Here is a 27,684-nt window from a genome sequence, read left to right on the forward strand (position 1 = left end):
CGCCCGGACACAGACAAAATTAAAGCCATCCAGGCAATGAAAGTCCCCGAGGACAAGATGGCAGTACTGCGCTTCCTTGGAATGGTCAATTTCCTTGGCATGTTCATTCCAAATTTGGCCACACACACACCACGGCCCTATGCAACCTGGTGAAAAATCAACTGCCTTTGAGTGGAAGGCGGAGCACTGAACAGAGTGGCTGGAGCTGACAGCCAAGCTCACCACTGCACCAGTCCTGGCATTCTTTGACCCAGACCGAGAGACCAAGATATCCACAGATGCGAGTCAGGATGGCATTGGGGCGGTGTTACTTCAAAGAAATGACACGTCATCCTGGGTACCATTAGCATATGCGTCACGGGCAATGACACCCACTGAGACCAGATATGTGCAGATTGAGAAGGAGTGTTTAGGCCTTCTCACCAGCATCCTCAAATTATATGATTATGTCTACTGCTTGCCAACTGTTGAGACTGATTATAGGCCTCTGGTCCACATCATCCAAAAGGACCTGAAGACATGACGCCTCGTTTGCAGAGAATTCTCAAACTCCGGAGGTATGATTTCAATTTGGTGTACACACCTGGCAAGGAGCTCATCGTCGCCGGTGCATTGTCCCGCTCCGTCAACGCACCCAGTGAACCATTGGAGATTATCCAGCACATTGAATTGTAGGTACAACTGTGTGTAAGCATTCTCCGGGCAACAGATGAGAAGATTGTTCTCATCCGAGAAGAGACGGCCAAAGATCTTGTGTTGCAGCGAGTCATCCACAACCTCAGCAATGGCTGGCAGAAAGGGCAATGCCCTCAATTCTACAACGTCAAGAACGACCTGACGCTGATTGACGGCACCATGCTCAAGCTGGACAGGATAGTCATCCCGCTACATCTCCAGAGCACGGTGCTGCGGCAGATTCATGAGGGACGCGTGGGCGTAGAAAAGTGCAGACGCAGGGCCCGGCAAGCTGTCTACTGGCCCAGCATCAACCAGGACATCAGGGACATGGTACTGAACTGCGAAACCTGTCAGAGGTTCCAATCAGCGCAGAGCAAGGAGACGCTCCAACCACATGACCTAGAGACCTCTCCGTGGTCCAAGGTTGGCATTGAGCTATTCCACGCAAATGGTTGCGACTATATCTTAATCATCGATTACGTTTTGAACTATCCTGAGGTGCTGAAGCTGCCAGACCTCACCTCATGGACCGTCATCAAAGCGTGTAAAGAGACATTCTCACGGCATGGCATCCCAAACACCGGCATGAGTGACAATGGCCCCGTGCTTCCACAGTCAAGAATGGTCCACGTTTGCCATGAGCTACAATTTCAGGTATATCACCTCCAGTCCGCTCTATCCGCAGTCCAATGGCAAAGTCGAAAAAGGGGTGCACATTGTTAAGCTGCTCATCCGCAAGGCCTCGGACTCCGCTTCCGACAAACACCTTGCACTACTTGCGTACCGGGCAACTCCCTTGTTCACCGGCATGTCGCCAGCTCAACTGCTGATGAACAGGGACCTGCTGACGACGCTTCCAGCCATACACCTGCCCAACCTTGATCACTTCCCGGTGCTGCAGAAGATGCAGCAGCTTCGCGACAGCCAGAAGCAGGGCTATGACGCACATGCCACCGACCTGGACCTGCTATCCCCGGCAGACACGGTCAGGATCAAGATACCGGATGGTGGGTGGTCTGCTCCGGCTGTCGTTGTTTGACAGGCCGTGCCCAGATCCTATGTCATACATATGGCTGATGGCTCCATTTGCGAAGGAATCGAAGCACACTGCGAAAAGTTGCTTGCCGACAACCACTTTCCCTCCATTTCTACATGTCGAATTGCCGCCTCCAGACACCTCGAACCACGAGGCCACCAGTCGTGCCTCCCACTCGCCTGTCAAGACACCGCCATCCCCTCCACCACCTCTCCGGCGGCCTCCGAGGATCAGATGCAAGCTTCAGGGACTATTTTGTTTGTTCTTTTCTGTATTCCTCAGTCAGTCACATTAGACCAGTGTTCTTCAAACTTTTTTTTTGGGGACCCATTTTTACCAACCGGCCGACCTTCGGGACCCAACCCAGCCGACTTGCGCGACCCGAGCCGGCCGACCTTCGCGACCCACGCCTGCCGACCTGAGCGACCCACCATTTTCTCTTACCTTGTTTGCTGCTGACAAAAATGGAGGAAATGGTTTTGGGTCCCTTTGGCCCTCGTACACGCTCCTCCAATGGAACCTGGTGGATGAAGGTGACACCTTCCTGTGTCGGAAAGTATGGAGTCTCCAACTGTCCAAAGTTCTGCATTTCTTCCGTAAAATTTTATTAAATTAACCCCTCCCCCCCGAACTTGTAAAAAAAATAAAAAATAAAATGAATAAAATAAATGAGAAAAAAAATGGTTACAGAGGAACAGTACACAGATGAGCATGGAAATATCATTGTGAAAAAGGTAATGCAAGGATGAGTACGACTAATCATGATTTGCATTCTTTTTATTCTCATATAAATGGAGACAGGACCATTACACACATAAACTACTTATTCCATTGCACCTTTTAAAATTACTCCAGGCAATCAAGGAACAATGAAGTGAAATGATAAATTGTGCATGCACAAATGAGTGATTAAGCTGAGACCGTTTTTTAAAAAAAGCGGCTGCATTGCGCATGCGCCCCCGATCATCGGTGCGCATGCGCATTGATTTGCGCATGCGCGCCGATGATCATGCGGGCGCACTGCGGCCAAATTTTTTTTACATGTTCGCAGCCATTTTCAAGGCCGCTTGAAGCCGGCATTATTAAAAGCCGGCTGTTGCATGGGGATTTGCGCGAACGGGAGCGCCGTGAAGGACGGCTCTGCGACCCTCCCGATACCCACCGGCGACCCACCCGCGGGTCGTGCCCCCGAGTTTGAAGAACACTGCATTAGACAGACACATTCACATGTATATACATCTAAAAAAAAAGGGGAGATGTCATGATATGCAAACATGCAACCAATGAACACTCAGAATATGACACAACCAATGGGCAGTCAGGACATTCAGAGGTGGCATCACCACAAGGGGGCATGACATAAACACTATAAAAGGGATGAGGCACTCACACCCTGCCTCTTTCCACAGACAGACATCTAGAGAGTTAGACAGGGTTGATCAGCTGCATCACACCCCAGCATGTGGCTTAGAGCAAACTGGTACGGTTAGACTGAGTTACTACAGTTAGATTAGCAGAGTCAAACTCATGTGAGAACTGTGTTAATAGTTCAATAAACACGTTGCACTCATTTCAGAGTCTGGAGCATCCTTGAGTTCAGACTACATCAAGTAGCAGCCTGTGTTATCCGAAGCAGCATAACACAACAGCGTCTAGCAGCATCTCCAGTTCTGCGTGAGTGAACCTCTGGATGTGCGTTTACTGCTTTCTTGTTGGCTGGGATGGTGTGTGTGGGGAGGGAAGTGTGCATATGCGGCTGCAGCTTGTCAGCCTCATAGATACATAGAAGATAGGAGCAGGAGGCGGCCTTTTGGCCTTTCGAGCCTGCTCCGCCATTTATCACGATCATGGCTGATCATTCAACTCAATAGCCTAATCCTACTTTCTCCCCATAGCCTTTGATCCCATTCTCCCCAAGTGCTATATCTAGCCGCCTCTTGAATACCTTCAATGTTTTAGCATCAACTACTTTCTGTGGTTATGAATTCCACAGGCTTACCACTCTTTGGGTGAAGAAATGTCTCATCTCTGTCCGAAATGGTTTACCCTGAATCCTCAGACTGTGACCCCTGGTTCTAGACACACTCATCATTGGTAACATTTTCCCCGCATCTACTCTTTCTAGTCCTGTTAGAATTTTATAAATCTCTATGAGATAACCCCTCATTCTTCTAAACTCCAGCGAGAACAATCCCAACCTAGTCAATCTCTCCTCATATGACAGTCCCACCATCCCTGGAATCAGTCTGGTAAACCTTCGCTGTATTCCCTCGAGAGTAAGAACATCCTTCCTCAGAGAAGGAGACCAAAACTGCATACAGTACTCCAGGTGTGGCCTCACCAAGGTCGTGTACAATTTCAGCAAGACATCCCTGCTTCTATACTCGAAACCTCTCTCAATGAAGGCCAACGTACCATTAGCCTTCTTTACTGCCTGCTAGCAGCTGCATGCTTACCTTCAGCGAATGTTGCACAAGGACACCCAGGTCCTGCTGCACACTCCCCTCTCCCAATTTACAACCATTCAGGTAGTAATATTGCCTTCCTGTTTTTACTTCCAAAATGAATAACCTCACACTCTCCAAATTATACTGCATCTGCCATTGATTTGCCTACTCGCCCAACCTGTCCAGATCATGCTGTAGGATCCCTGCACGCCTCATCACAGTTCATGCTCCCACCTAACTCGGTATCATCTGCAAACTTTGAGATGTTACATTTTGTTCCCTCATCCAAATCATTAATATATATTGTGAGTAGCTGGGGTTCCAGCACCGATCCCTGTGGCACCCCACTAGTTACTGCCTGCCAAGTTGAAAAGGACCCATTCATTCCTACTCTTTGTTTCCTCTCTGCCAACCAGTTTTCTATCCACCTCAGTACATTTCCCCCAATCCCATGTGCTTTAATTTTGCACAATAATCTCTTATGCGGGACTTTGTCAAATGCCTTCTGAAAGTCCAAATATACCACATCGACTGGCTCCCCCTTGTCGACTGTACTGGTTACATCTTCAAAAAATTCGAACAGATTTGGCAAGTATGATTTTCCCTTCATAAATCCATGCTGACTCTGACTGATCCTGCCACTGCTTTCTAAATGTACCGCTATAAAGTCCTTGATAATAGATTCAAGAATTTTCCCCACTACCGATGTTAGGCTTACTGGTCTATAATTCCCTGCTTTCTCTCTACCTCCCTTTTTGAATATCGGAGTGACGTGAGCTACCCTCCAATCTGCAGGGACAGTTCCAGACTCTATAGAATCCTGGAAGAGCACCACCAATGCATCCGTTGTTTCCAGAGCCACCTCCTTAAGCACTCTGGGCCTCGAATGTCAATCCTGAATCCGGCCTGGTCCATAATTTCTCATTGGAAACAAATGTGTTCCACGTGGCGCCGGGGCTAACCCCTTCACGGCCGTTGAATTGGTCCAGATGCGGTGCCAATTTTGCTGTCATAGAAGTCCACAAATCCTGCGCCGGTGTCAAATCTTCATCTCAGGAATGGAGAATCCGGCTATTTGTCTCCTTTTGTACACAATTGTGTAATTCTGTGCACTTATATATATTAAATATATAATATAATAAATTACTATTAAGCTATTTTGCTGGTAGGGACAGCTGGTTTTCAAACAGTCGTTTACATATATAAAAATATGGCTGTATTGAAAGATCTTTAATACAGGAGATTAATAGGTTTATGATCATCATTGTTTTGTTTTACTTTTCAGTACTTTTCCTTACTTCTGCTGATTTTCCTGATTGAGCTGGTGGCTGGCATTCTTGCTTGTGTTTATTATCAGCGGGTAAGTTAAAATCTTATTTTAATGTCAATCATATGCAAAGGTGAATGTTTATGCAGGACAATGTGATGGTGGGATCTGTTGGAGCTTGGGTGCACTGCACTGTGGACCTTCGAATACCAGATCCAAGGCAATGGCCTGCACGCAAGAGAGTTCCTGTTTGCAGCTCTCTGACTGTGTGCTAGGCTCTAATCCAATGGATGCTCCATTGAAAAAGCACGATTCTATTTCAAAGCAGCATCGGGAGACCCAAGAGTGGGTTAGTCATGGCTGGAGAATGAAGTACTGAGATTTTAGTATAGAGCTGCAAGAATTATGCCTTTCAAACAATAGATTCAAGTCTTAAACAATGAACAGCAGGTGAAATTAACTTGTGGAATTTTATTGCTTGTAACTGTTACCAGATAGAAACACACATTGCAAAATCAAAAAAACATTTAAAAAATCACCAGCATTGGTTACCCTGCTGATTGGCTACCCTGCTGATTGGTTACCACGCTGATTGGTTACCCTGCTGATTGGTTACCCTGCTGATTGGTTACCACGCTGATTGGTTACCATGCTGATTGGTTACCCTGCTGATCGGTAGTAGCTGACCAATAGTCTTGCTGATCTATAACCCTCTGGTAGGCACCTCCATAAAATCATAGGATTGTACAGCACAGAAAGAGACTATTCGGTCCATCGAGTCTGGGCTGGCTCCTGCCCCAGAGTTAGTCCTGCTCAGCGGCTCCTTCCCCATATCCCTGCAAATTTGTGTCCTTCAAGTATTTATCCAATTCCCCTTTCAAAGCCGCCAATAGACCTGCTCCTATGCCCTATCAGAAAGAACATTTTATTGGGAAAACCGTATCTTCGCTGTTATAACCCCTAGGAGGACCACGGGGAAACAACCATTGCACTCCCTGTGGGATTCATGGAGCTCCCCAGGTAGGGCTAACCCCTGGGGCTCATTAAGGGAAGGGATAAAAGCAGATCCAGCTCAGCCTGGTGAGACCTATCCGCCCAGCGAGGTTTGCATTGGGAGAGAGATGCTGTGCTAAGCATGTAATTGTAAATCTGTAAATGCATTCATCTTCCTTAACGATAGCTTCCTTATGAGTTATTAATTGGTGATGAGGATTAACGGAAGTGCCGGACTCGCCCGATTTACCTATCCGTTGGAATTTCGTATTGAGTGCGGTACGTCACATCGTTTAAAATGCCATTGTTCGGTATTTTAATTGGATGCCTTCGATACGGGGCAGGAGGATTGGAATCAGTATGTATAGCACAAGCGATACTTCTTCCAAGCAAATGGTACATTGGGGGAAGACCAACAAAACATTCTCCTGACCGCCTGTGGGCCCAGACAATTGGGATCATCAGATGCCCGGCTGCACCATATTCCAGGTCGTTCAATGAACTTGTGGTAATGGTTTTGGACCACTACAGCCTCGAGCCATCTGTGATTATGCAACAGATCAACACAGTGATACGCACCCCTGGTGTGTCAGTTATAGACTTTTTAACCTATTTGTGGCACTTGGCTGAGCACTGCAGGTTTGTGCCGTTCCTCTCAGAAATGTTAAGGACAGCCTCGTGTACAATATCAACAATTCAGCCACTCAACGGAAACTGTTAGCGGAAACTATGCTGGATTTAAAGCGAGCTATTGAACTTTTCCTCTCTCGTGAACACGTGGAGAAGGGTGTCCAGGAACTACAGGGTCCGTGGATTATGGTGTGCATGGCTTGGGCCACCTTTCTGTTCGGACTCCATATCGGGCACAGGACAGTGCAGGTCCAGCCACAATTCCTCCGAAGTGCAGTCCCCGAGTTCATGGCAGAGTTCAGTTTTTGGGCGGTGGGATATTTCGCCTGAGGATGACGGTGAGAGCCAGCCACCGTGCCGTCATTGTGGCGAGGGTCTCATGAGGGTCAGGGCTGCCTGTTGCGTTGCAGAGCACACAGCCTGCGACAGCAGCCAAGGTTGCCCTGGAAGAGGATTTTGCACGTGGACATCCAAGAGGAGACGATTGTGGTGATATGCATCACCGTATATACACAAGGGGTTAATGTAAATACACTACAACTAAGTAAACACTAGCAGGAGCACCGGCGATGTAATGACATGCAGACATACAGCTAATGAACACATTGAATAGGACACAACCAATGGGCAGTCAAGACACCCAGAGGTGACACTACCACAAGGGGGCATTTACACAGCCCATATAAAAGGAGAGGGCACACATGCTCTTTCTCTTTCCACAGGCGACACTTAGAGAGAAGGACAGGGGCAGATCAGAAGCATCACACCCACCACGTGGCTTGGAGCAGACTGGTTAGTTAGACTGAGTTACTATAAGATTAGCAGGAGAGTCAAACTCAAGTAGGAGAATTGTTAACTGTTCAATAAATGTGTTAAACCTATCTCCAAGTCTGAACCTTCCTTTGTCAGAGCATACATCAAGGAAGCAGCTTATGCTACATGAAAAAGCATAACACAACAATGATGACTGATTGCTGCAGTTGAACAGTGTTTTGACTTTGAGGGTCACGTCGGTTCGGATTACTTTGCAGCTAAATAGACACCCAGTATCAATGGAGATGGACACGAGGGCTGCCGTCTCCATTGTAGATCTCCACACATTTTGATGGATGCGACGGATCATCCCGCTGACCTTGCGGGATACCAAGGCTCTGTTGGCCACCTATACAGGGAACCGTTAAAGATTGTGGGGACCACCGTGACCCCTGGTGGTTGAACATGGTCCGAGTCCACATTTACTGGGAAGAGATTGGTTGAGAGTCGTTTGATTCAATTGGCTGCATATCTTTTGAATGGACTCAGGCAATCTTTACAATGTTTTCAATAAATACCTGGAGGGTGCCAGACCTACCTCAGGTACCGAATGGATAGTGATGGGCTACACCCAGTCAAGGATAAAGCCTGGGCTATAAAGCCCCCCCCCCCCCCCCCCCCCCCCACCCCACGAATGGCACTGAGCTCCAGTCGTTTTTTGTCCTTGTTAATTATTATGGCAAGTTTATTGCAAATCTAATCTGGTCTCCCTATTGGCCCCATTGCAAGTGTTGCTCCCAGAAGGCCTTGACCCACTGAAATTTGCATACCGCAGCAGACACCATCTCTCTGGCCCTACACTCATCCCTAGAGCATCTCGACAACAAGGACTCCTACATCAGACTCCTATTTATTGACTACAGCTCGGCCTTCAACACCATAATCACAGCCAAACTCATATCAAAGCTCCAAAACCCAGGACTTGGATCCCCACTCTGCAACTGGATCCTCTACTTTCTGACCCACAGACCACAATCAGTAGGAATGAACAACAGCACCTCCTCCGCATTAGTCCTCAATACCGGGGCCCCGCAAAGCTGCGTACTTAGCCCCCTACTATACTCCCTGTACACACACGACTGCATGGCAAAATTTAGTTCCAACTCCATCTACAAGTTTGCTGACGATGCGACCATCGTGGGCCAGATCTCGAATAACGACGAATCAGAATATAGGAGGGAGATAGAGAACCTAGTGGAGTGGTGCAGTGACAACAATCTCTCCCTCAATGCCAGCAAAACTAAATAGCTGGCCATTGACTTCAGGAAGCAAAGTACTGTATACACCCCTGTCAGCATCAAAGGGGCCGAGGTGGAGATGGTTAGCAGTTTCAAACTCCGAGGGGTGCACATCTCCAAAAATCTGTCCTGGTCCACCCACGTCGAAGCTACCACCAAGAAAGCACAACTGCGCCTATACTTCCTCAGGAAACTAAGGAAATTCGGCATGTCCACATTAACTCTTACCAACTTTTACAGATACACCATAGAAAGCATCCTATCGGGCTGCATCACAGCCTGGTATGGCAACTGCTTGGCCCAGGACTGCAAGAAACCTCAGAGTCGTGAACACAGCCCAGTCCATCACACAAAACTGTCTCCCATCCATTGACTCCATCTACACCTCCCGCTGCCGGGGGAAAGTGGGCAGCATAATCAAAGACTCCTCCCACCAGGCTTACTCACTCTTCCAACTTCTTCCATCGGGCAGGAGATACAGAAGTCTGCGAACACACACAAACAGACTCAAAAACAGCTTCTTCCCCGCTGTTACCAGACTCCTAAATGACCCTCTTTTGGACTGACCTCATTAACATTACACCCTGTATGCTTCATCCGATGCCGGTGCTTATGTAGTTACATTGTATACCTTGTGTTGCCCTATTAGGCATTTTCTTTTATTCCCTTTTCTTCCCATGTACTTAATGATCTGTTGAGCTGCTCGCAGAAAAATACTTTTCACTGTACCCCGGTACATGTGACAATAAACAAATCCAAAATCAAAAGAAAGACAAGAAATGGTGCTGGGGCGCATCTCAAGATGAGGCTTCCATGGCTCTAGAGAGACACCTATTTTCAAAACAACTCCTGACACACTGTGACCCGGAGAGATGCCTAATTTTAACGTGTGAAGCTTCCCCTTATGGCATCAGGGTGGTGCGGGCCGATGAGTGAGATGATGACACAGAGCGCCCCATTATATTTGCCTCATTCTTGGCGGATGCTCGAGTAGTCACTCCCCCTCAGGGACAGGAAGCCCTGTTATGGGATTTGCATGCTAGCCAATCGAGGGCTTCTAAAATGAAAATGTTGGCCTGGAGCTTTGTTTGGTGGCCGGGTATTGATGGGACATCGAGCCAATTGCAAAAAATTGTCCAGCCGGGAATTTCAGAATCTTCTGTCGTCAGCTCCTCTCCACCCATGGGAATGGCCGAGTAATTCAGGGATTCTCCTCCACCGGATTTTGCTGGACCATTCATGGACTCCATGTTCCTAATAATTGTGCATGCCCATTCCAAGTGGATGGAAGTTTACAGGATGTCTTCCATAGCATCCAGGGCCACAATCGAGAAGCTCAGGAGATCTTTTTATACACATGGGCTTCGGGAGGTGCTGGTAACAGACAATGGCAACTCCTTTCACCAGTGAGGAGTTCACAGTTTTTATGCGGCCTAATGGCATTCAGCACATCCACACTGCGCCATATCATCCTTCATCGAGAGGGTGGTCCTTTTAACTTTTAAACAAGGTTTGAAAAAGCAGTCTACCATGTCTATGGACACGTGGTTAGCATCTTCTGATTCAATTACTGTACAATGCTGCATGTGACCAGTAGGATTGCTCCAGCAGAACCTTTGATGGGACGACAACTCAGGACTCAGTTGAGTTTTACTCTTCCAAACCTTGAGGCCGAGTGCCATAATATGCACCCATGCACATCATGAGGTAAAAACAGGCAGTGACAGACACCCAGGTGAGCCAATCAACATACAGATTAGAACACGACCAATCACCAGACAGAACACCAGAGGGGGGCTTTCAACTATAAAATACACGAGGCATCAGCACTCCGCCTCTTTCCACTGGTGACAACTGTAGTGACAGTCAGGGTGTACAATCATTCAACACCTTCTACACGTGTATCAGAGCTAGCCTGGTCTAGATAGTTAATGTTAGTTAGAGTAGTAGAGAGTCAACCCACAGGCGGATGTGTGCTTCGTTACTGAAGTTCAGTAAATCTTATTGAACCAACGCCTAAGTTTGGTGTATGATTGATCATTTAACTGCACCGTGTTGCAGTCCGTGTTACCCCAGGCTGAATAACACGACACCGAGGTCGAGGGAATTGGGAGTTGCAGAAGAGCCACCGTGGTTCTCGGACATCGAGACAAACCTTCCGCGCTGGGGACACCGTTTGTGCACGGAATTTGGCGATGACGCGTTGTGGTTCCTGGGAGTGGTGCTGGACTAGACTGGCCCAGTCTTGTGTAGGGTCCGAGTCCAAGGAAACACCCTTCAGAAGCATGAGGACAATTTGACCGGGTGTGAGGTCGCCTGTCGAGATGTTCCACTGGCAGCAGTACCGCTGTCACTGCAGCACGAGCCACTCCTGGGATTGAGGGTCCGGCTGTACGAGTTGTCACATCCGGACCAGCAAGAGTTCTGTGACGGGTGTTCCGAGATGATCTGCCCGGAAGCAGCGTTCAGCGACCCATTACACTCCACCCAACCCAGAACTACCACAAGTGGATACACAGCCGCGGGGTAAGCAGCACAGAAGTCCTCTGCCAGTAGCAGCTGTTGGGGTGCCTTTAGAACTCGTGGGGGGTGGTGGTGGTGGTGGGGGGGGGGGGTGTTATAACCCACAGGAGGACCACGAGGAAGAGCAACCATTGATCTCCCCATGGGACTCGTGGAGTACAAGCTCCCCAGGTGGGGGGGCGGAGGCCAACCACCAGGGCCTTGTTAAGGGATAAAAACAGGCCCAATTCATGTGCTGGTGAGACCTATCTATCCTCCCAGCGAGGTTTGCACGGGACTGAGATGCATTAATTGTAATTATCTAAATAAATTTGTCTTCATAAATGATAGCTTCGTTATGAGTTGTTACATTCACAAACTGGATTTTTCTTTTAAAATTTGGAAGGAAATTGCATTATTTGGCCACTTTATTTTTACAAAAATATAATGGACAGATTCTATGTTCCCCATCACTAAGATCAGGAATCTCGACAGGCGGAGACTCCTGCATCGTGCCACAAATGGGATGGGTGCTGGGCAGCAGGCCCACCCTCAGTCTCGCCCCGCCGGACGTACCGGGCTTACCGTCCCACGCCAAGGGGAACATGCAAACAACTGATTTGCATTGATTTGAATGCAATTAATAGGCTTGATGCCAAAATCTGTCCCCTCCCTCCGCGTTTGTGCTCCGACCCCCACAGCAGAATCTCCACTGGTGGGTCTTTGGTGTAAGTATTGCCGGGCACGATGAATCCTTTGAGGGGCGGGTTCAAGGGGACAAACTATTGTTTATGTGCCCATCTGCCACTGCCAGGTTGCAGAGGGAGGGTCCTAGGGATTGGTTGGGTTTGGGCTGTGGGTACGGGGTTGACCCCGAGGTCCTCCCCAGGATGGGGGTCCTGTGTCTGAACTGCCCTTTCAGCCCTGGGCAACCTCAAGATCACTTTTGGCACGGTGATCTCAGACAACTCACTGTTAAAGGTCTTCATCCTTTGAGCACTGACTTGTTTAAGCACTGAAGTAGCCTTTCTGACTGCTCTGCCTGACAGCTGCTGAGCACACCAGTTCAAGTCAGGAACACTTACCCTTTCCTCACATCTGCCCTGTCGACCCTATGCTTTTGAAACTATGTTTTTTTTGATGTGTCAGGGCCTTCCTAGAAAGCCCACAACACTTGAAAAGGCTTGAAATGCCCTGAGATCTTTCCACAGTGCAGTATCTTTAACTTGCCTTTGATTGACAGCTTGAAGGTTTAAACACAGCTGCCAGAAGGTTTGTTTATTTATCTTTCCCTTCAGCCTTGCATACATCTGAAGTACCCCCCCATTGATCCTAACCACAATGTTTATAAACATTCTTGTTATGATTGACAGATGCTGACCACTTCAAAGCAGTTAGGAGGTTTCACTTCCTCTTTTATAACTTCAGAAAGCACTTAGCTGCTTTGAAGTAGTCAGCAGCTGTCAAACATAACTTGGGACGTGGGCGTCCCTGACAAGGCCAGCATTTGTTGCCAATCCCTAGTTGCCCTTGAATGGAGTGAATTGCTCGGCCATTTCAGAGGGCAGTTAAGGGTCATCCACATTGCTGTGGATCTGGCGTTGCAGTAGGCCAGATCGGGTAAGGACGGCAGATTTCCTTCCCAAGGCGTTAGTGAACCAGATGAGATTTTATAATAATTGACAATGGTTTGGTGGTCACTATTACTGAGACTAGCCATTGATTCCAGATTTTTTTAAATGATTAATTCAACTACAATCCCACTGTTACCATGACATTAGCCTGGCTCTGTGGCTTACTGCTGCAGTGACATTACAACTGTGCCACCATCTTCTCCCATATTATTATATGACATTTTCAATCAATTATTAATAGAGACATAGATTACAAAAGCAAGGAAGTGAAGCTAAACTTTTCTAGTTAGCCCACAGCTGGAGTAAAGGGTAGAAATGTCCACCCCTCCAATTGTGGTGGTGGAGGCGGCCCACCATTGACCAACAGTGGGATCTTCCAGTCCCTCCACTGTAAACGGGGTTTCCCCATGTTCGCACTCACCATAGCCGGGGAATATGGGGGAAAAAAGCCGGCACGCACGGCTGGAAAATCTGGCCTAATTAAAGCGTTCAATTCTGGGAACCATAGCCGAGGAAGGATGTCATGGCCTTGGAAAGAAGGCAGATTTACTGGAATGGCAACAGGACTTCAGTTACATGGAGGCACCAGGGAAGCTGGGACTGTTCTCCTTTGAGCAGGAAGACTAAGGGGTTGTTTCATAGAGGTACTCAAAATCGTTGAGAAGTTTGAAGAGGGAGAAACTGCTTTCAGTGGTTGAGGGATCCATAATTCAGATTTTAGTTGATTGTCAAAGGAACGAGAATCATGATGAGACAACGTTTCCTTTACTCAGTGTGCGTTGTCTGAAAGGACGGCGGCAACAGATTCAGTGAAAAAAAGTGAATTGGAAAAATACCCAAAAGGGAAGACATTACAGAGCCATGGGAATGCGCTATGGGTGGGACTAATTTGATAGCTTTCCCAAATAGCTAGCACAGGCAGAGTGGGCTGAATGGTTTCCTCCTGTTCTGTATTCCAAGTGTGGTCAATAGAAAACATTGTGCTGAAGACCTTTATGCATTTTTCATTTTTTGCTTGTGTGCAGCTAAGTGAAGAATTAAAGCAGAACCTGAACAAAACCATGATGGAGAATTACGCAGACCCTGGGGAGGAGAGAATCACCTATTCCATCGATCAACTCCAGCAAGATGTATGGAATTAACCTGCGGGGAATTTTCTTTTGGGAGGTGTTCATATATCGCTCATTGACTCATAACTGATTGCTGTTCCAATTATTGGTTGATGACAGGGGAGTTATCCCTGTTGGCCTGGCCAATATTAATCTCTCAATTAATTGAACAAAAATACAAATTGTCTGGTCATTATCACATTGCTGTTTGTGGGATTGTGCTGTGCTCACTGATTGCCGTGTTTCCTACATTACAACAGTAACTGCACTTCAAAAGTATTTCACTGGCTGTAAAGCACTCTGAGGCATTCAGTGGCCATGACAAGGTGCTAATCAAATGCAAGAATGGTGGCCACTGCCGGAACAACACTCAGACCGATCTTGAGAATCACCAGCGGCTTATAGAGTGGCTTGGAGGGTGGGGGGTCGTCTCAGGGAGGGGGTCACCAGTGAGGTGGGATGGGAGGGGGTCAGGAGTCAGGTGCATTTCAGTGGACACAACTTCATTCCCGATACTGGGTCCCTCGATTGGGCACAGAATGCCTGTGAACAAGGGACCCTCCCCAACCCTCCCTCACTAGGCTGTTGGGAAAGCCAACAGGGCACGTCCCCTGTCTGTGGGTGGAATAGCAGGAATGATGGGATCTAAGGGCCTTCATTGACCTCCCGGTGAGGAGGCTGCCCTTCACCCTCTCTGCACTGAACTGAACATTCCCGTACCCTCCTGCCCAATCACTCCCCATCTCCAAACTCACCTCTGGGGGGTTTTGTGGGGGTGGGGGGAGCAGGTTTTTTTTAAATGCGCTTGAAAATACCAAAGGTGAGAACAAGAACTGACACTTTGGATGGCATGGGTTGGTTTAGAATCAAGCAGCACATTTGGTCCATCATGCCTGTACTGGCTTGTTGACAGAGTTCTCCAAGTGGTCCCACTTTCCCTGCTCTTTCCCTGTAGTCCTGCAATGTTTTCCTTTTCAAGTGTTTGTCCAATTCCCTTTTGAAAGCTGTAATTGAATCTGCTTCCACTGCCTTTCAGGCAGAGCATTTCCAAACCACAATAACTTCCAAATAGAAATGTTTCTCCTCCTCTTTCACTGACTTTTTGCGAATTATCTCAAATGAGCCTCTTTGGTTGACGACCTTCCCGTCACTAGAAACAGATTTTTCTTATCCACCCTATAAGAACCCCTAATAATTGTGAATAGCGCAGAGGGAATGATGATCCACTACCCTTTCTATCCCAGTGCCCGTAAAATGTTTTCTCTAAGAAACATAGAAAAAAGGAGCAGGAGGAGGCCATTTGGCCTTTCAAGCCTGTTCTGCAATTCATTATGATCATGGCTGATCATCCAACTCAATAGCCTAATCCTGCTTTCCCCCATAGCCTTTGATCCTCTTTGCCCTAAGTGCTATATCTAACTGCTACTTGAAAACATATGTTTTGGCCTCAACTACTTCCTGTGGTAACAAATTCCACAGGTTCACCACTTTCTGGGTGAAGAAATTCCTCCTCATCTCTGTCCTAAATGGTCTACACCGTATCTTCAGACTGTGACCACTGGTTCTAGCCACCCCCACCGTTGGGAACATCCTTCTTGAATCTACTCTGGAGCCTCCCTCATTCTTCTGAACTCCAGCAAATACAATCTGAACCAACTCACCAACTCAATCTCCTCATACTTCAGTCCTGCCATCCCAGGAATCAATCTGGAAAACCTCCGCTACACTCCCTCTATAGCAACAACATCTTCCTCAGATAAGGAGACCAAAACTGCACACCATATTCCAGGTGTGGCCTCACCAAGTCCCATATAATTGCAGCAAAAAATCCCTGCTCCTGTAATTGAATCCTCTCACAACGAAGGCCTGCATACCGTTTGCCTTCGTTACCTCCTATATGCTTACCTTCAGTGCATTCCTCTCTTCTAATTTATGGCCATTCAGGTAATAGTTTGCCTTCTTGTGTTTGCTACCAAAGTGGTTAACCTCATATTTATCCAAATTGTATGCACCTGTCATTCATTTGCCCACTCACTCAATTTGTCCAAATCACACAAGGATCTCTGCATTCTCCTCACAACTCGCCCTCTAGCTTGATTTGGAAAATTAAATAAATTTAATAAATTTGGATGAGAAATGTGTAGCCATCTGATAGCATGTCTAATAATCATGAGGATGAGGGTCCTAGGCTATGCAAAAGGTGCTTTCCTCTCTCCATCTAGGAAAGGGTGAGGAGGTTGTAGTTTACTAAAAACTGAAAACGTGTTCACTTGAAGCTACCATGCACACTTGTACCAGCAGAGGGAGTCTGTGACAAGAAAACTAAAGGGAAACCACTGTTGGCTGGCCCAGATTTAAATTCTGGGTGGCTTTGCCTGTTTCTGTCCTGGGAACATCACATGGGTTGGTTATGGAAGGAAAGATTTAGAAATGCAAGATAAATAAAAGAGCACGTATATATTTTCTGTCCCATCACTCGCCTGTACTATAGTGTCTGTTGAGTGTAAACCTGTCCTTTGAAAACATTGTTATCAAATGTATTTGTACATTTGCAAATTTGACTCGGGGATTTGGTTTAAGCAGAGTGATTTTCCACTGCTATGGGATTTGGTGCATTAGTAACATAATGGCCTCTGAAGTAGCATGTATGCAGCTTTCTTTCTCTCTATGTCCAAAGAGGGTATTGGAGGCACATTCCACGTATTGGTCCATGGTTATACTTTGCATGGTACCACAGTGGTTTGACATTGCCTTCTGCGGGGTCTGGCCGACCTGCAGAATCTCCTGTTCCTAGCACCTGTCATCTGGCGTATTGGAAGGGTTTACAGATTGACATTCGACCTGCTTGGCCACATTATGAACACACCTTCCTTGGCCATCAAGCCCTGGGGTGGGACTCGAACCCGGAGCTCCTTGCTCAGAGGCCGGGACCTTACCACTGCGCAGCTCTCCATTGTTCCAAAACCCTAAAACCTGTTTGGGGCAACATTGAGGGAGGATCAAATCAGAAAGCTTCATGTCTCTTCCTCCAATATGATTGGTAGGCAATATTCACATTTGTTCACCTCATTTTGTCAGAAGGCATTGCTTACTGCTCTGTTGTTCTTTTGCAGTTCAAGTGTTGTGGCAGCAACAATTCGGCTGATTGGCAATACAGTGCTTACATCCACTCGCCGGCATCAGGTAACAGATTAGTGCCTGACAGCTGCTGTAAGACAGTAACTGTGGCCTGTGGCCAGAGGGACATCCGTCAAATATCTACAAGGTAGAGGTAAGTAAAGTATTGCAGTCTGCAACTTTTACGTTTCGAAATGAAATCGCAGCAATGATGATCTAATGGAGGTGATAGTTGTAACTGTGTTTTTCAAGTGTTACTTGTTTCTACTTGACCCCTTAACCTCTCCTCACCAGGTGTCATCCATACTGTGGAGCAGGTTCCAAGGCCCCATACAATGGTTCAGTACCGTGTTATTCACTGTGACACTTCAACATTGCATCCCCCCCCCACCCCCACCGGCCACAAACCTCTCCACCCTCTCTACCTTATTTACCACATTTAAGGCACCCCTTTAAACCTACTTACCTCCTTGACTAAGCTTTTGGTCAGTTAACCTAATATCTATTATGTAACTTGGGTGTCATACTTTGTTACATAATACTCCTGTGATGCACGTTGAGATACTTCATTACGCTAAATCTAAGTTGTTGGGCAGGAGGCTTATCACAGTTGGATCTGATCCTGCCTTGACCCGCTAGACATACTTACATTTTACATCTAAGAGTAACTTCTGTTGTGGATTTATTGGTTTTGGCGCTCCCAGATGCTTTGTGCCTGGAGATTTATTGAGTTGCCACGATGACGCTGCAGCTTTGATGATATTCCTGTGGCCTATCAGGGACACTCTAAATCAATACACCTTGAGGTTACTGAGAGGTTAATTGCTATTACAAAACCTTTCATAAGGCTAGTAACGAGCCTGATTGCCTGCCCAACTCAAGGCCCAATGGCAAAAATGGCTGACATCAGGGACAGGCCCAGGAAACCATCATGTTGGCCGGCCTCTTATTTTGAAGCGCCATTCGCCCCTGACATGGGCAGGGCCCAAACATTACGCCCACAGTATCGTGGAGTCATAATGGCATCGGAGGCAACCATTTGGTACACTGAAGGAATTTTGCCAATATGTTGGCAGCCGCTTGTAAATCCTGCTTTCTTTCCTTAGGAAGAGGGCATGGTATGAAGCAATGAGTGATCATTTCCTCTCTCTCGAGTTGTGATTTGCTATATTTACGAATGACACATAAATAAATATTTTATATATTTTGCATGTATAATGTTTGGAGGTGTAATGGATGTATTAGAGGCAGGATTTTGATTCTTACAGAAATAACTTCTCAAATGTTCATATCGATCTAAACTACCTGCTCAACTGCCTGGAGGTGGGGGCCAGGGGGCAGGTTGGGGTGCCATTGCTCCCGACTGACCCACAGGCCTCCCTGACTGCCTAGGCAGGGGTACAGCCAAATGCTGCTGTGTAAAAGGTGGTACCTGTATTCCCCACACCCCCACCTCACCAAAAGTGGTGGTCAGGTTGCTTTATGTATTTTTAAATTTAAGCTTTTAAGTTTTCAGAAAATAATTTCTGTTGAAGCTTCCTTCAGCAAATTACCTTTAGCAGCAGCAGGGTGCTTCTCTGAAGCTGGGAGGCCTCTGGTTAGTCCTCCAGCTATGAGAGCATGCCCACCATGTCAGTTTTTCCACATAAATTAAGGATCGTCCACATGAAAATCTTGACTGTAGTTAGGTTTCCATTGGAGGTGGATTCAGCACCTGGACACGATACCAACTCCTGTGTCTCACTCCCTTGGGGAACATTCTAATCTATGACTCTTAAGGCACCAATTAGATCGCAAGTGTAGCTCAGGATTTGGGGATGTGGAATATAAAAGACGGGAAGGATCTAAGTGACGCCAGGAGCTGGCCATTCCTGCAATTAGACTCGACAAGTTCCAATCTGTCAGTATGTAGAAACCCTGAGAAATAAGCTGAAAAGACAGGAACATTAAGGATAAAACCTCTTCATGGCCTTAATCTCAAAGGAATGTAGGAATGTGTAAAAGTGGAAATGATTTACTAATCTTGAAAATAGAATTTCCTGAGTGTAATGCCCCGGGCAATAGTCATCACCTGAAAAGTTTTTAAACTGTATTTAGCGTTTTAGCGATATACCCGGTACTTTTTTTTCTCATCATGGCAGTTTCTGTTCTTTTGGCAGATTTCACATTTGTTACTTGCTGTTTCTATTCTTGGGTAACTCCCATTTTGTTTTGTCTTGTGCATTTTTTCAGTTCTATTTCAAAGGCCTTTGCCAACAAATGCTGGCAAAATCCAAAGCTAAGATATCAGCACATAGCAACACCTCACCTGCCGTTCTTAACTGTGCCCGCAGTCAGTTCAAATTGTAGGTGTTGCCATCGAGCAAACAATAACCATCCAGATTATGTTCTCTCACAGTGACCAAATCTCACTTTCTCTGCACAGGTTGCAGAGGAAAGTTAGAACCACAGAAAGGTTATGGTGCAGAAAGAGGCCATAACCTCTTTTCAGCCAATTGTGTCTGCACCGGCCAAGAAAAAGAAATTAGCCGCTCATTTTCCAGCATCCACTCCGTTGCCTTACTGGTTACAGCTCTTCAGATACAGATCCCAGTACCTTTTAATTGAGTTGAGTGTCTCAGCCTCAACTACCAACTTATGCAGTAAATCCCAGACGCCCACCGCCCTCTGGGTGAAAAGGTTTCCCCTCATGTTCCCTCTAATCCTTCTACCGATCACCTTAAATTTGTGCCCCTTGGTAATTTACCCCAACTCAGGGAAGTAAGCTTTCCTGTCTACTCTGTTGTCAATTTTCTATGATTCTAAGCTGTTGGCAGGTTCTCCAGTAATGCCTCTGCCTGGAAACCTGGGCTAGGAGACAATGTAAAGAGGGAAGGTACTTGGGAAGGTTCACTTTTTCTTTTATTCGTTTATGGGATGTGGATTTCCCTGGCATTTATTGCTGTGGGTCTGGAGTCACATGTAGGCCAACACCAGACGAGGATGACAGACTTCCTTCCCTAAAGGACATTAGTGAACCAGGTAGGTTTTAACAACAATTGTCAATGGTTTCATGGTCATCATTAGGATTTCAATTCCAGATTTTTATTGAATTTCACCAACTGCCCTGGTGAGATTCGATGCCAGAACCCCAGACCATTACCCTGGGTATCTGGATTTTATGTCCAGTAACAATACCACTGCCTCCCCATTGCTCCTTGATAAAGTCCTAGAGAATTCTCACTCCTCCCTGAGGAAAGTGAGTGAAAGTAACGATAAACAAGGATGAATGTTGAGAGCACCATTACCACACGGACTACAATGTTTCAGGAAGAAGGCCTATCAACACCTTTTGGGGGGCATCTAGAGATGGAGAATGAATACCAACAGCCTCATTAGTGAAGTCTACATCCCAAGGATTATTATTTAAATGGTAAGAAATTGCAGAAAGCTGGAACACAAAAGGACCTGGGGGACCTTGTTCATGAAACCCAGAAAGCGAGCTTATAGGCAGAAAGTAATAGGGAAGGTGTTACAAACCCAGTTGATGTTATAACTGAAAGGGAAGATCCCATATAGAATCCTGGCTCAAAAGACCGTGGGCTGGATTCTTCGCCCCGCCCACCACTTTCAGTCTCGACCCGCCGGCCCGAGACTGTGGTTTCCCATTGTGGGGCAGCCCCACGCAGTCAGGAAATCCCGGGCGCCAGGGAAACGAGAGAAACCCGCCGGTAGAGAATCCCATCCCATAACTTTTACTTATTATATAAACATGGAGGAACACAGTCCAGGACCGCTAATTATTTTTAACAAGAAAAAACATTTATTAAAATGCAAAATTGGATTATGATACAATACTCCTTTAATCCCTCGTTGCTTAACAAAGACACACAGGGTTAAAGATTAAAATGGATTACAAAGTATATCTCAAACTGGTCTTAAAATGGTCTCATTAACACAAAGTCCCTGTAAGCACACAGGGTGACTGTGGTTAAATACACTCTCCACTCTGAATCCAAGTTAGTATCTGTGGTTTTCTACTCAGAATCCCCCCCTCCCCCAGATGATTGTCACATGAGAGTTTCCAAACTCCACTCTCAAAAACGCGGTTTAAATTCTTCTTTCATAATAATGCTTTACCCTTGGTGGTTTGTATGCTATCACTATGGGGCAGGCGAGGAGGGTAAGCTCCAAGACCTAACCCAGCCAGTATGGGATTGAACTAGGCATTGTTACCATTACTCTACACCACACTTCAAACCAACTGAGTAAATCAAACAAAACCCCTATCACATCTGTTAATTGTTTTGAGATGGACATGATTGCTGAGTGCACAAGGCTCTCTGTGAAACTGCAGCTGCACTGTGCAAAATGCACATATTTGTTTTTCCTTTCAAATAAATTTGTTGAGATGAGAACACATTTGTGATCTTTAATGAATTTTCAAATGTTTATCAGGGACAAGAGAATTTACTGAACTGATTTTCGAGGGAGTGCTTTAATCCGCCTGTCCAGATTTAACGTAACTGTTATTTCTCCGAAGGGCTGGGGAACAGTTTGAAGAAAAATAAACACAGCAGGTGGGGTCCCGGAGATTGGAGCGCTTTCTCTGCTGTTGTGATGCAGGCAATTAAATCAATCAAGAAGTTGATGAGAAAACTAGAGAAACTCGTAAACCACAAATTGCATTATGATTACAAATACTTGAATTTTAACAGGCAGGGATGGGGTCAAGGGTTACAGTGGTTATGTCACTGGACTAATAACCCAGAGGCTGGACTAACCCAGAGTTATGGATTTTTCTAGCCCATTGGAGACAGCCTCGGAGGCAGGGGGACGAGAAGGTACCAGCAAAATATGTCAAGAGGGAAGCCCAATATTTATGCCATCCAAGGATTTTTTTTGTTCATTCATGGGATGTAGACATCACTGGCTGGGCCAACATTTATTAACCATCTCTAATTATCCTTGAGGAGGTGGTTGGTGGTGAGTTGCCTTTTTGAACTGTTGCAGTCCACATGGTGTAGGTGCGCCCACCGTGCTGTTAGCGAGGGAGTTCCAGGATGTTGCCCCAGCGACAATGAAGGAACAGCCATATCCAAGTCAGGGTGGTGAGTGACTTGGAGGGGTACCTCCAGGTGGTGGGGCCTACAGGTCTGATAGCCTGTACTCAGTTTTTCGGCCAAAGTAAGGCGATCTTGCTGCACTTGTGCAGGGCATGGGTGAGAGTACAGCTGGGGTTCTCTGTATGGCCCCTGTGTCTAAGGAAAAATAAGCTTACCTTAGAGGGGTTCATTAGGTTATTTCTAGCATGAGAGGGTTGGCCAGAGAGGAACAGGTGCTTGGAATCAGCCCTTACTAGAGTTTATACAAATGAGAGGTCATCTCACTGAAATATTTTGGGCGCGATTCTCCCAAACGGGAGAAATCGTAAGGCTGGCGTCAAACCCGGGTGGGTTTGACATCAGCGCGCCCCTTCCCGACCGGGAACCGATTCTGGTCCCCGGTCGGGGCTAGCAGCCCGACGCCGTGAGCTCCGGCATCACGGGCTTAACGAATTTCGTTAACCCGCTTGCCGGAGTTAGCGCCGCTGATGCAGTCATATGACGTCAGCCGCGCATGCGCGGATTGGAAGACTCCAACCCGCGCATGCGCGATGACGTCATCGCGTATTTGCACGAAACCCGCGCATGCGCGGGCCGGGATGCCCCTCAGCCGCCCCGCGAATGGATACTGCGGGGCGGCGGAAGGAGAAATAGTGCGCGGGCATTGGGCCCGCTGCCCGCGATCGGTGCCCACCGATTGCGGGCCCATGGCACCCTTGGCACGGCCGTGGTACTGCCGTGCCAATCGGTGCCATGGCTATAAAAAGCGAGTTGTTCCCGCCGTTTTTACGAACGGCCAGACCAGGTCTGTTTGCCGTTCGTAAAAACAGCGTAAAGGGCTGGGACTTCGGCCCATCTATCAGCTGTGAATCGCTGCCGGCCGTAAAAAAAACGGCGGCAGCGATTCGTGTCGGGAGTTGGGCGGGGGGGGGGAGAATAGCGGGAGGGCGGGAAAAATGTCGGGAAGGCCCTCCCGCTATTCCCCGACCCGTCGTGGGGGGCGGAGAATCGCGCCCATAACATTCGGAGTGGGCGTGACAGGGTTGATGCCGAGAGGCTATTTTCTCTGGCTGGAAAGTTTAGAATGAGGAGACACAGGGCGGGATTTTCCGGCTCTTCCTGCCAGTGCGATCTGAAGGCGACCACGGCCGTTTCCCCGGCAACGGGACAGGCGAGACATGTAAACCCCTGCAGACATCGGAGGGACCGAAAGACCCCGACGGCAGCCAGTGGCGAGCCACGTTCATGTCCGGAATACTGTGCCGCGTGGCAGGGAGGAGGAGAGGAGGGGAGAGGAGGGGAGGGGGACGCCAGGCGCCATAGTCACGGGTTAACGAATTGGCCAGTTAGGACTGAGTTGGAGAAATTCCATCACTCAGAGTGTTGTGAATCTTTGGAATTTTCTACCACAGAGAGCCCAGGTGCCCAGTCATGGAGTATTTTCAAGACTGGGATTATTAGATTTTTGGATACTAAGTGAATCAAGGGATATGGGAGTGAGGAAATGGAATTGTGGAGGAGGGCCAGCTATGCTCTTATTAAATTGCTCAAGTACAAGCTTGCCTATTCCTCTTGTTTCTTAGGCTCTAAAATCTGTTCTAAAGGTTGTGAAAGTTATGGGAGAGACGGTTAAATCCCATATCCCGTCAGTTCACACTAGTTGGCCTGGAAATTCTTTGACACCCTATTTGAACAAACATCGCCCTGGAATTTTAGCGGAAATAAATCTTCTCCCTCCGATCTCTGCAGCTGACATATTTCCTTGGTCGCCGGGCTAAACGGATTTATGTGGAGATCCAAAGCAAAGTACTGTAGATTGTTGGGATGTTTTGTGTGCAGGAAGGAATGTGGAGATTGCAGCAGTCAGATTGTCCAGTTTGATGTCGATGGGCCATGCCTCGGAATCTCTCGATAATTCTGTTAAATCCACCCGACTCGACTCACAGTCCACAGGGACCACAAGCTGGCCTCAGCTGTCAAATGTTATTACTACTTTTGAAACGAGGCCTTTGTTGACCATCAAGCCGGTTTTCCTCTCTCTCCCTCTCTCTCTTTCTTGCTCTTGCTCCCATACTGCCAACAGCTGAGTATGCGTTGAGACGTTGCGAGGTCTGACAGCCTCTAACAGCCCAGCCACCACTCACATTATTCACCAACACCTCTTCTTATCCAGAGTTAATCAGCAACTGAATCTCTCAACTCAGTGGCTAAGTTTTACCTTTTAGTAACAATATAAACTCTGGCATGTTTGGCATTTCCATTACGCACACTGTTATCTCCTCAAAGAATTTGGTTAACTTTGTCAGACACAATTTGGTCTTTACCAATCCCAGCTGGCTGTCCTCAAGAAACCTGTGTCTTTTTAGGGCAGTATTAATTTGATAACCTTCAGAAGCTGTCCTGCTGCTGATGCTGAATTGACTTGCATCTCGTGTTATTTGCTTTATTCTTTATTTCTCCTGTTTTTTTTTGCAGTGGAGCTACATTGACAATCCTCCAGTCCTCTGGCACGAATTATCTGCCCCAGGATTGTGGTCAGAGGACCTCCTGTCTCATGCAATTGCAGAAGATGTGACACCTGCCCCTTTACCTCCTCCCTGCACACCATGCCAGGGCCTAAACACTCTTTTCAAGTGAGGCAGCCCTTCACATGTACCTCAGAATCACACAGAATCACAGAATAATATAGCGCAGAAGAGGCCCTTCGGTCCATCGAGTCTGCACCATGCATGAAAAACACCTGACCTACCTACCATTTGCCAGCACTTGGCCCATGAATTTAATGGCGTGCCAAGTGCTCATTCAAGTACTTTTTAAAGGATGTGAGGCAATCTGCCTCTGCCACCCTCCCAGGCTGTGCATTCCAGACCGTCACCACCCTAGAACATAGAACACACAGTGCAGAAGAGGCTATTTGGCCCATCGAGTCTGGACTGACCCACTTAAGCCATCACTTCCACCCTATCCCCATAACCCAATAACCCCTCCTAATCTTGTTTTGGTCACTAAGGGCAATTTATCATAGCCAATCCACCTAATCTGCACGCCTTTGGACTGTGGGAGGAAACCGGGGCATTGGGAGGAAACCCACGCAGACACGGGGAGAACGTGCACCCAGCGGGGAATTGAACCTGGGACCCTGGCACTATGAAGCCACAGTGCTATCCACTTGTGCTACCGTGCTGCCTCTGAGTAAAACGTTTTTCTTCTCAAATTCCCCCCTAAACCTTCTGCCCTGACCTTGGACTTGTGTCCCCTCGTAACTGACCCTTCAACTAAGGGGACAAACTGCTCCCTATCCACCCTGTCCATGCCCCTCATAATCTTGTGCACCTTGATCAGGTCACCCCTCAGTCTTCTGGGCTTCAACAAAAACAATCTAAGCCTATCCAACCTCTCCTGAAAACTGAATTGTTCCATCCCAGGCAACATCCTGGTGAATCGCTTCTGCATCCCCTCCAGTGCAATCACATCCTTCTTATATTGTGGCGACCAGAATTGCACAGAGTACTCCAGCTGTGGCCTCACCAAAGTTCTGTACAAGTCCGACCTCCCTGTTTTTGTAATCTATGCCTTCATTGATAAAGGCAAATGTCCCATATGCCTTGACCATTTTATTATCCTGCCCTCCTGCCTTCAGAGATCTATGGACAAACACACCAAGGTCCTTTTGTTCCTTGGAACTTCCCAGTGTCAGGTCATTCATTGAATACTTCCTTGTCACATTAATCCTTCCGAAGTGTATCACCTCACACTTTTCAGGGCTAAATTACATCTGCCATATTTCTGTCCATTTAACCATCCCGTCTACATCTTCCTGTAACTCAAGACACTCAACACCTCCTTCAACCTGACCTATTGCATTTGCTGCTCCCAGTGTGGTCTACTCCACAGTGGATAGACTAAACACAGACTGGGTGACTGCTTTGTAGAACACCGCCAGTCCATCTGCAAGCAGGACCCAGACCTTCCTGTTGCTTGCCATTTTAACTCACTGTCCTGCTCTCACGTCCACATGTCCGTCCTTGACCTGCTGCATTGTGAAGCCCAACGCAAACTGGAGGAACAGCACCTCCTCCTCTGATTAGGCACGTTACAGCCTTCCAGACTTATCATTGAGTTCAACAACTTCAGACTGTGAACTCTCTCCTCCACCTTCATCCCATTTTTATTTTTATCAATTTATTTTAGTTTCTTCCATTGATCTGGTTTTCCCTCATTGACCTCCCACCCCCCTTGGGCCATCTGTTTCCTGTTCCTAGTTTCCCTTTGACACACTGCTCACCTTTGTTCTGCCATTTACACATTCTAATCTCTTTATTGGCCACTATCAGCTCCCTTCTCAACCTTAATCACACCCCATTTACAATCCTTTTGTATTTCTGTCCCTGACATCTTTCTGCAACTCCACCTATCGCTGGCCCCAGCTTTGTCAAAGAGTCATCCAGACTCAGAACGTTAGCCCCCTTCTCTCTCCACAGATGCTGTCAGACCAGCTGCATTTCTCCAGTATTTTGTGTTTTTATTTCAGATTCCAGCACCCGCAGTAATTTGCTCTTATCTCCTGTCCCTCCCTGATATCCTTTAACATTCTAGGACACAGCATGGGCCTTTTCCATTTTCAGTTCCACCTCTTAGTTGTTCATTCATTGTCTTTAACTCTTTGCAGATAGGGGGTCATTCATCGCCATTTTACTTGAGCATGTGCAAAGCGACACTTACTGAAACTGTGGGCAGGGTATTGTCGCATTGCGACGGGGATCTCACTCACTGGTCAGAGAACCAACAGGGAACCCTTGTCAATTCCGTGTGGACGGCCTGACAGACTCAAGTGCCCTTCAGCCACTTGCCGCCCTCGGGCCTCCCCTGCAATTGAGGCCCCGCCCATCGAGGGTTGACTGCCAGTAATGCTGCCAACGGGAGTGGTGACTGCTGGCGGCACTGCATCCACCCAAAGTTCAGGATCACAGAGAGACCCCAGCCCACACGTGTGAAGGCGGGCTGGGGTTCGGGGGGTTTGGTGGGGTGCGGTGCGGGTGGGGGGTCACAGGGGAGTTGGCGACAGGGGAATAGCTTTCAACAGTCACCCCTCTGCCCGGCGCCAGGGACCTCGATTGAGCACAGAGTGCCCAGAGT

The 27,684-nt window shown here is 47.3% G+C and overlaps 1 protein-coding gene across 1 annotated transcript in view; it reads left to right on the top strand.

Annotated features, from left to right (window-relative positions):
• Nucleotides 1-27,684, top strand: part of LOC119955081 (tetraspanin-11-like) — a 153,833-nt gene that overhangs the window by 107,278 nt on the left and 18,871 nt on the right. Inside the window, 4 exon segments of the mRNA XM_038780940.1 lie at nucleotides 5,447-5,521; nucleotides 14,264-14,368; nucleotides 17,461-17,587; nucleotides 17,590-17,618. Of these exon segments, the coding sequence (XP_038636868.1) occupies nucleotides 5,447-5,521; nucleotides 14,264-14,368; nucleotides 17,461-17,587; nucleotides 17,590-17,618 (336 nt within the window).

This window comes from Scyliorhinus canicula, chromosome 20 (genome assembly GCF_902713615.1).
Source record: "Scyliorhinus canicula chromosome 20, sScyCan1.1, whole genome shotgun sequence".
NCBI lineage: Eukaryota > Metazoa > Chordata > Chondrichthyes > Carcharhiniformes > Scyliorhinidae > Scyliorhinus > Scyliorhinus canicula.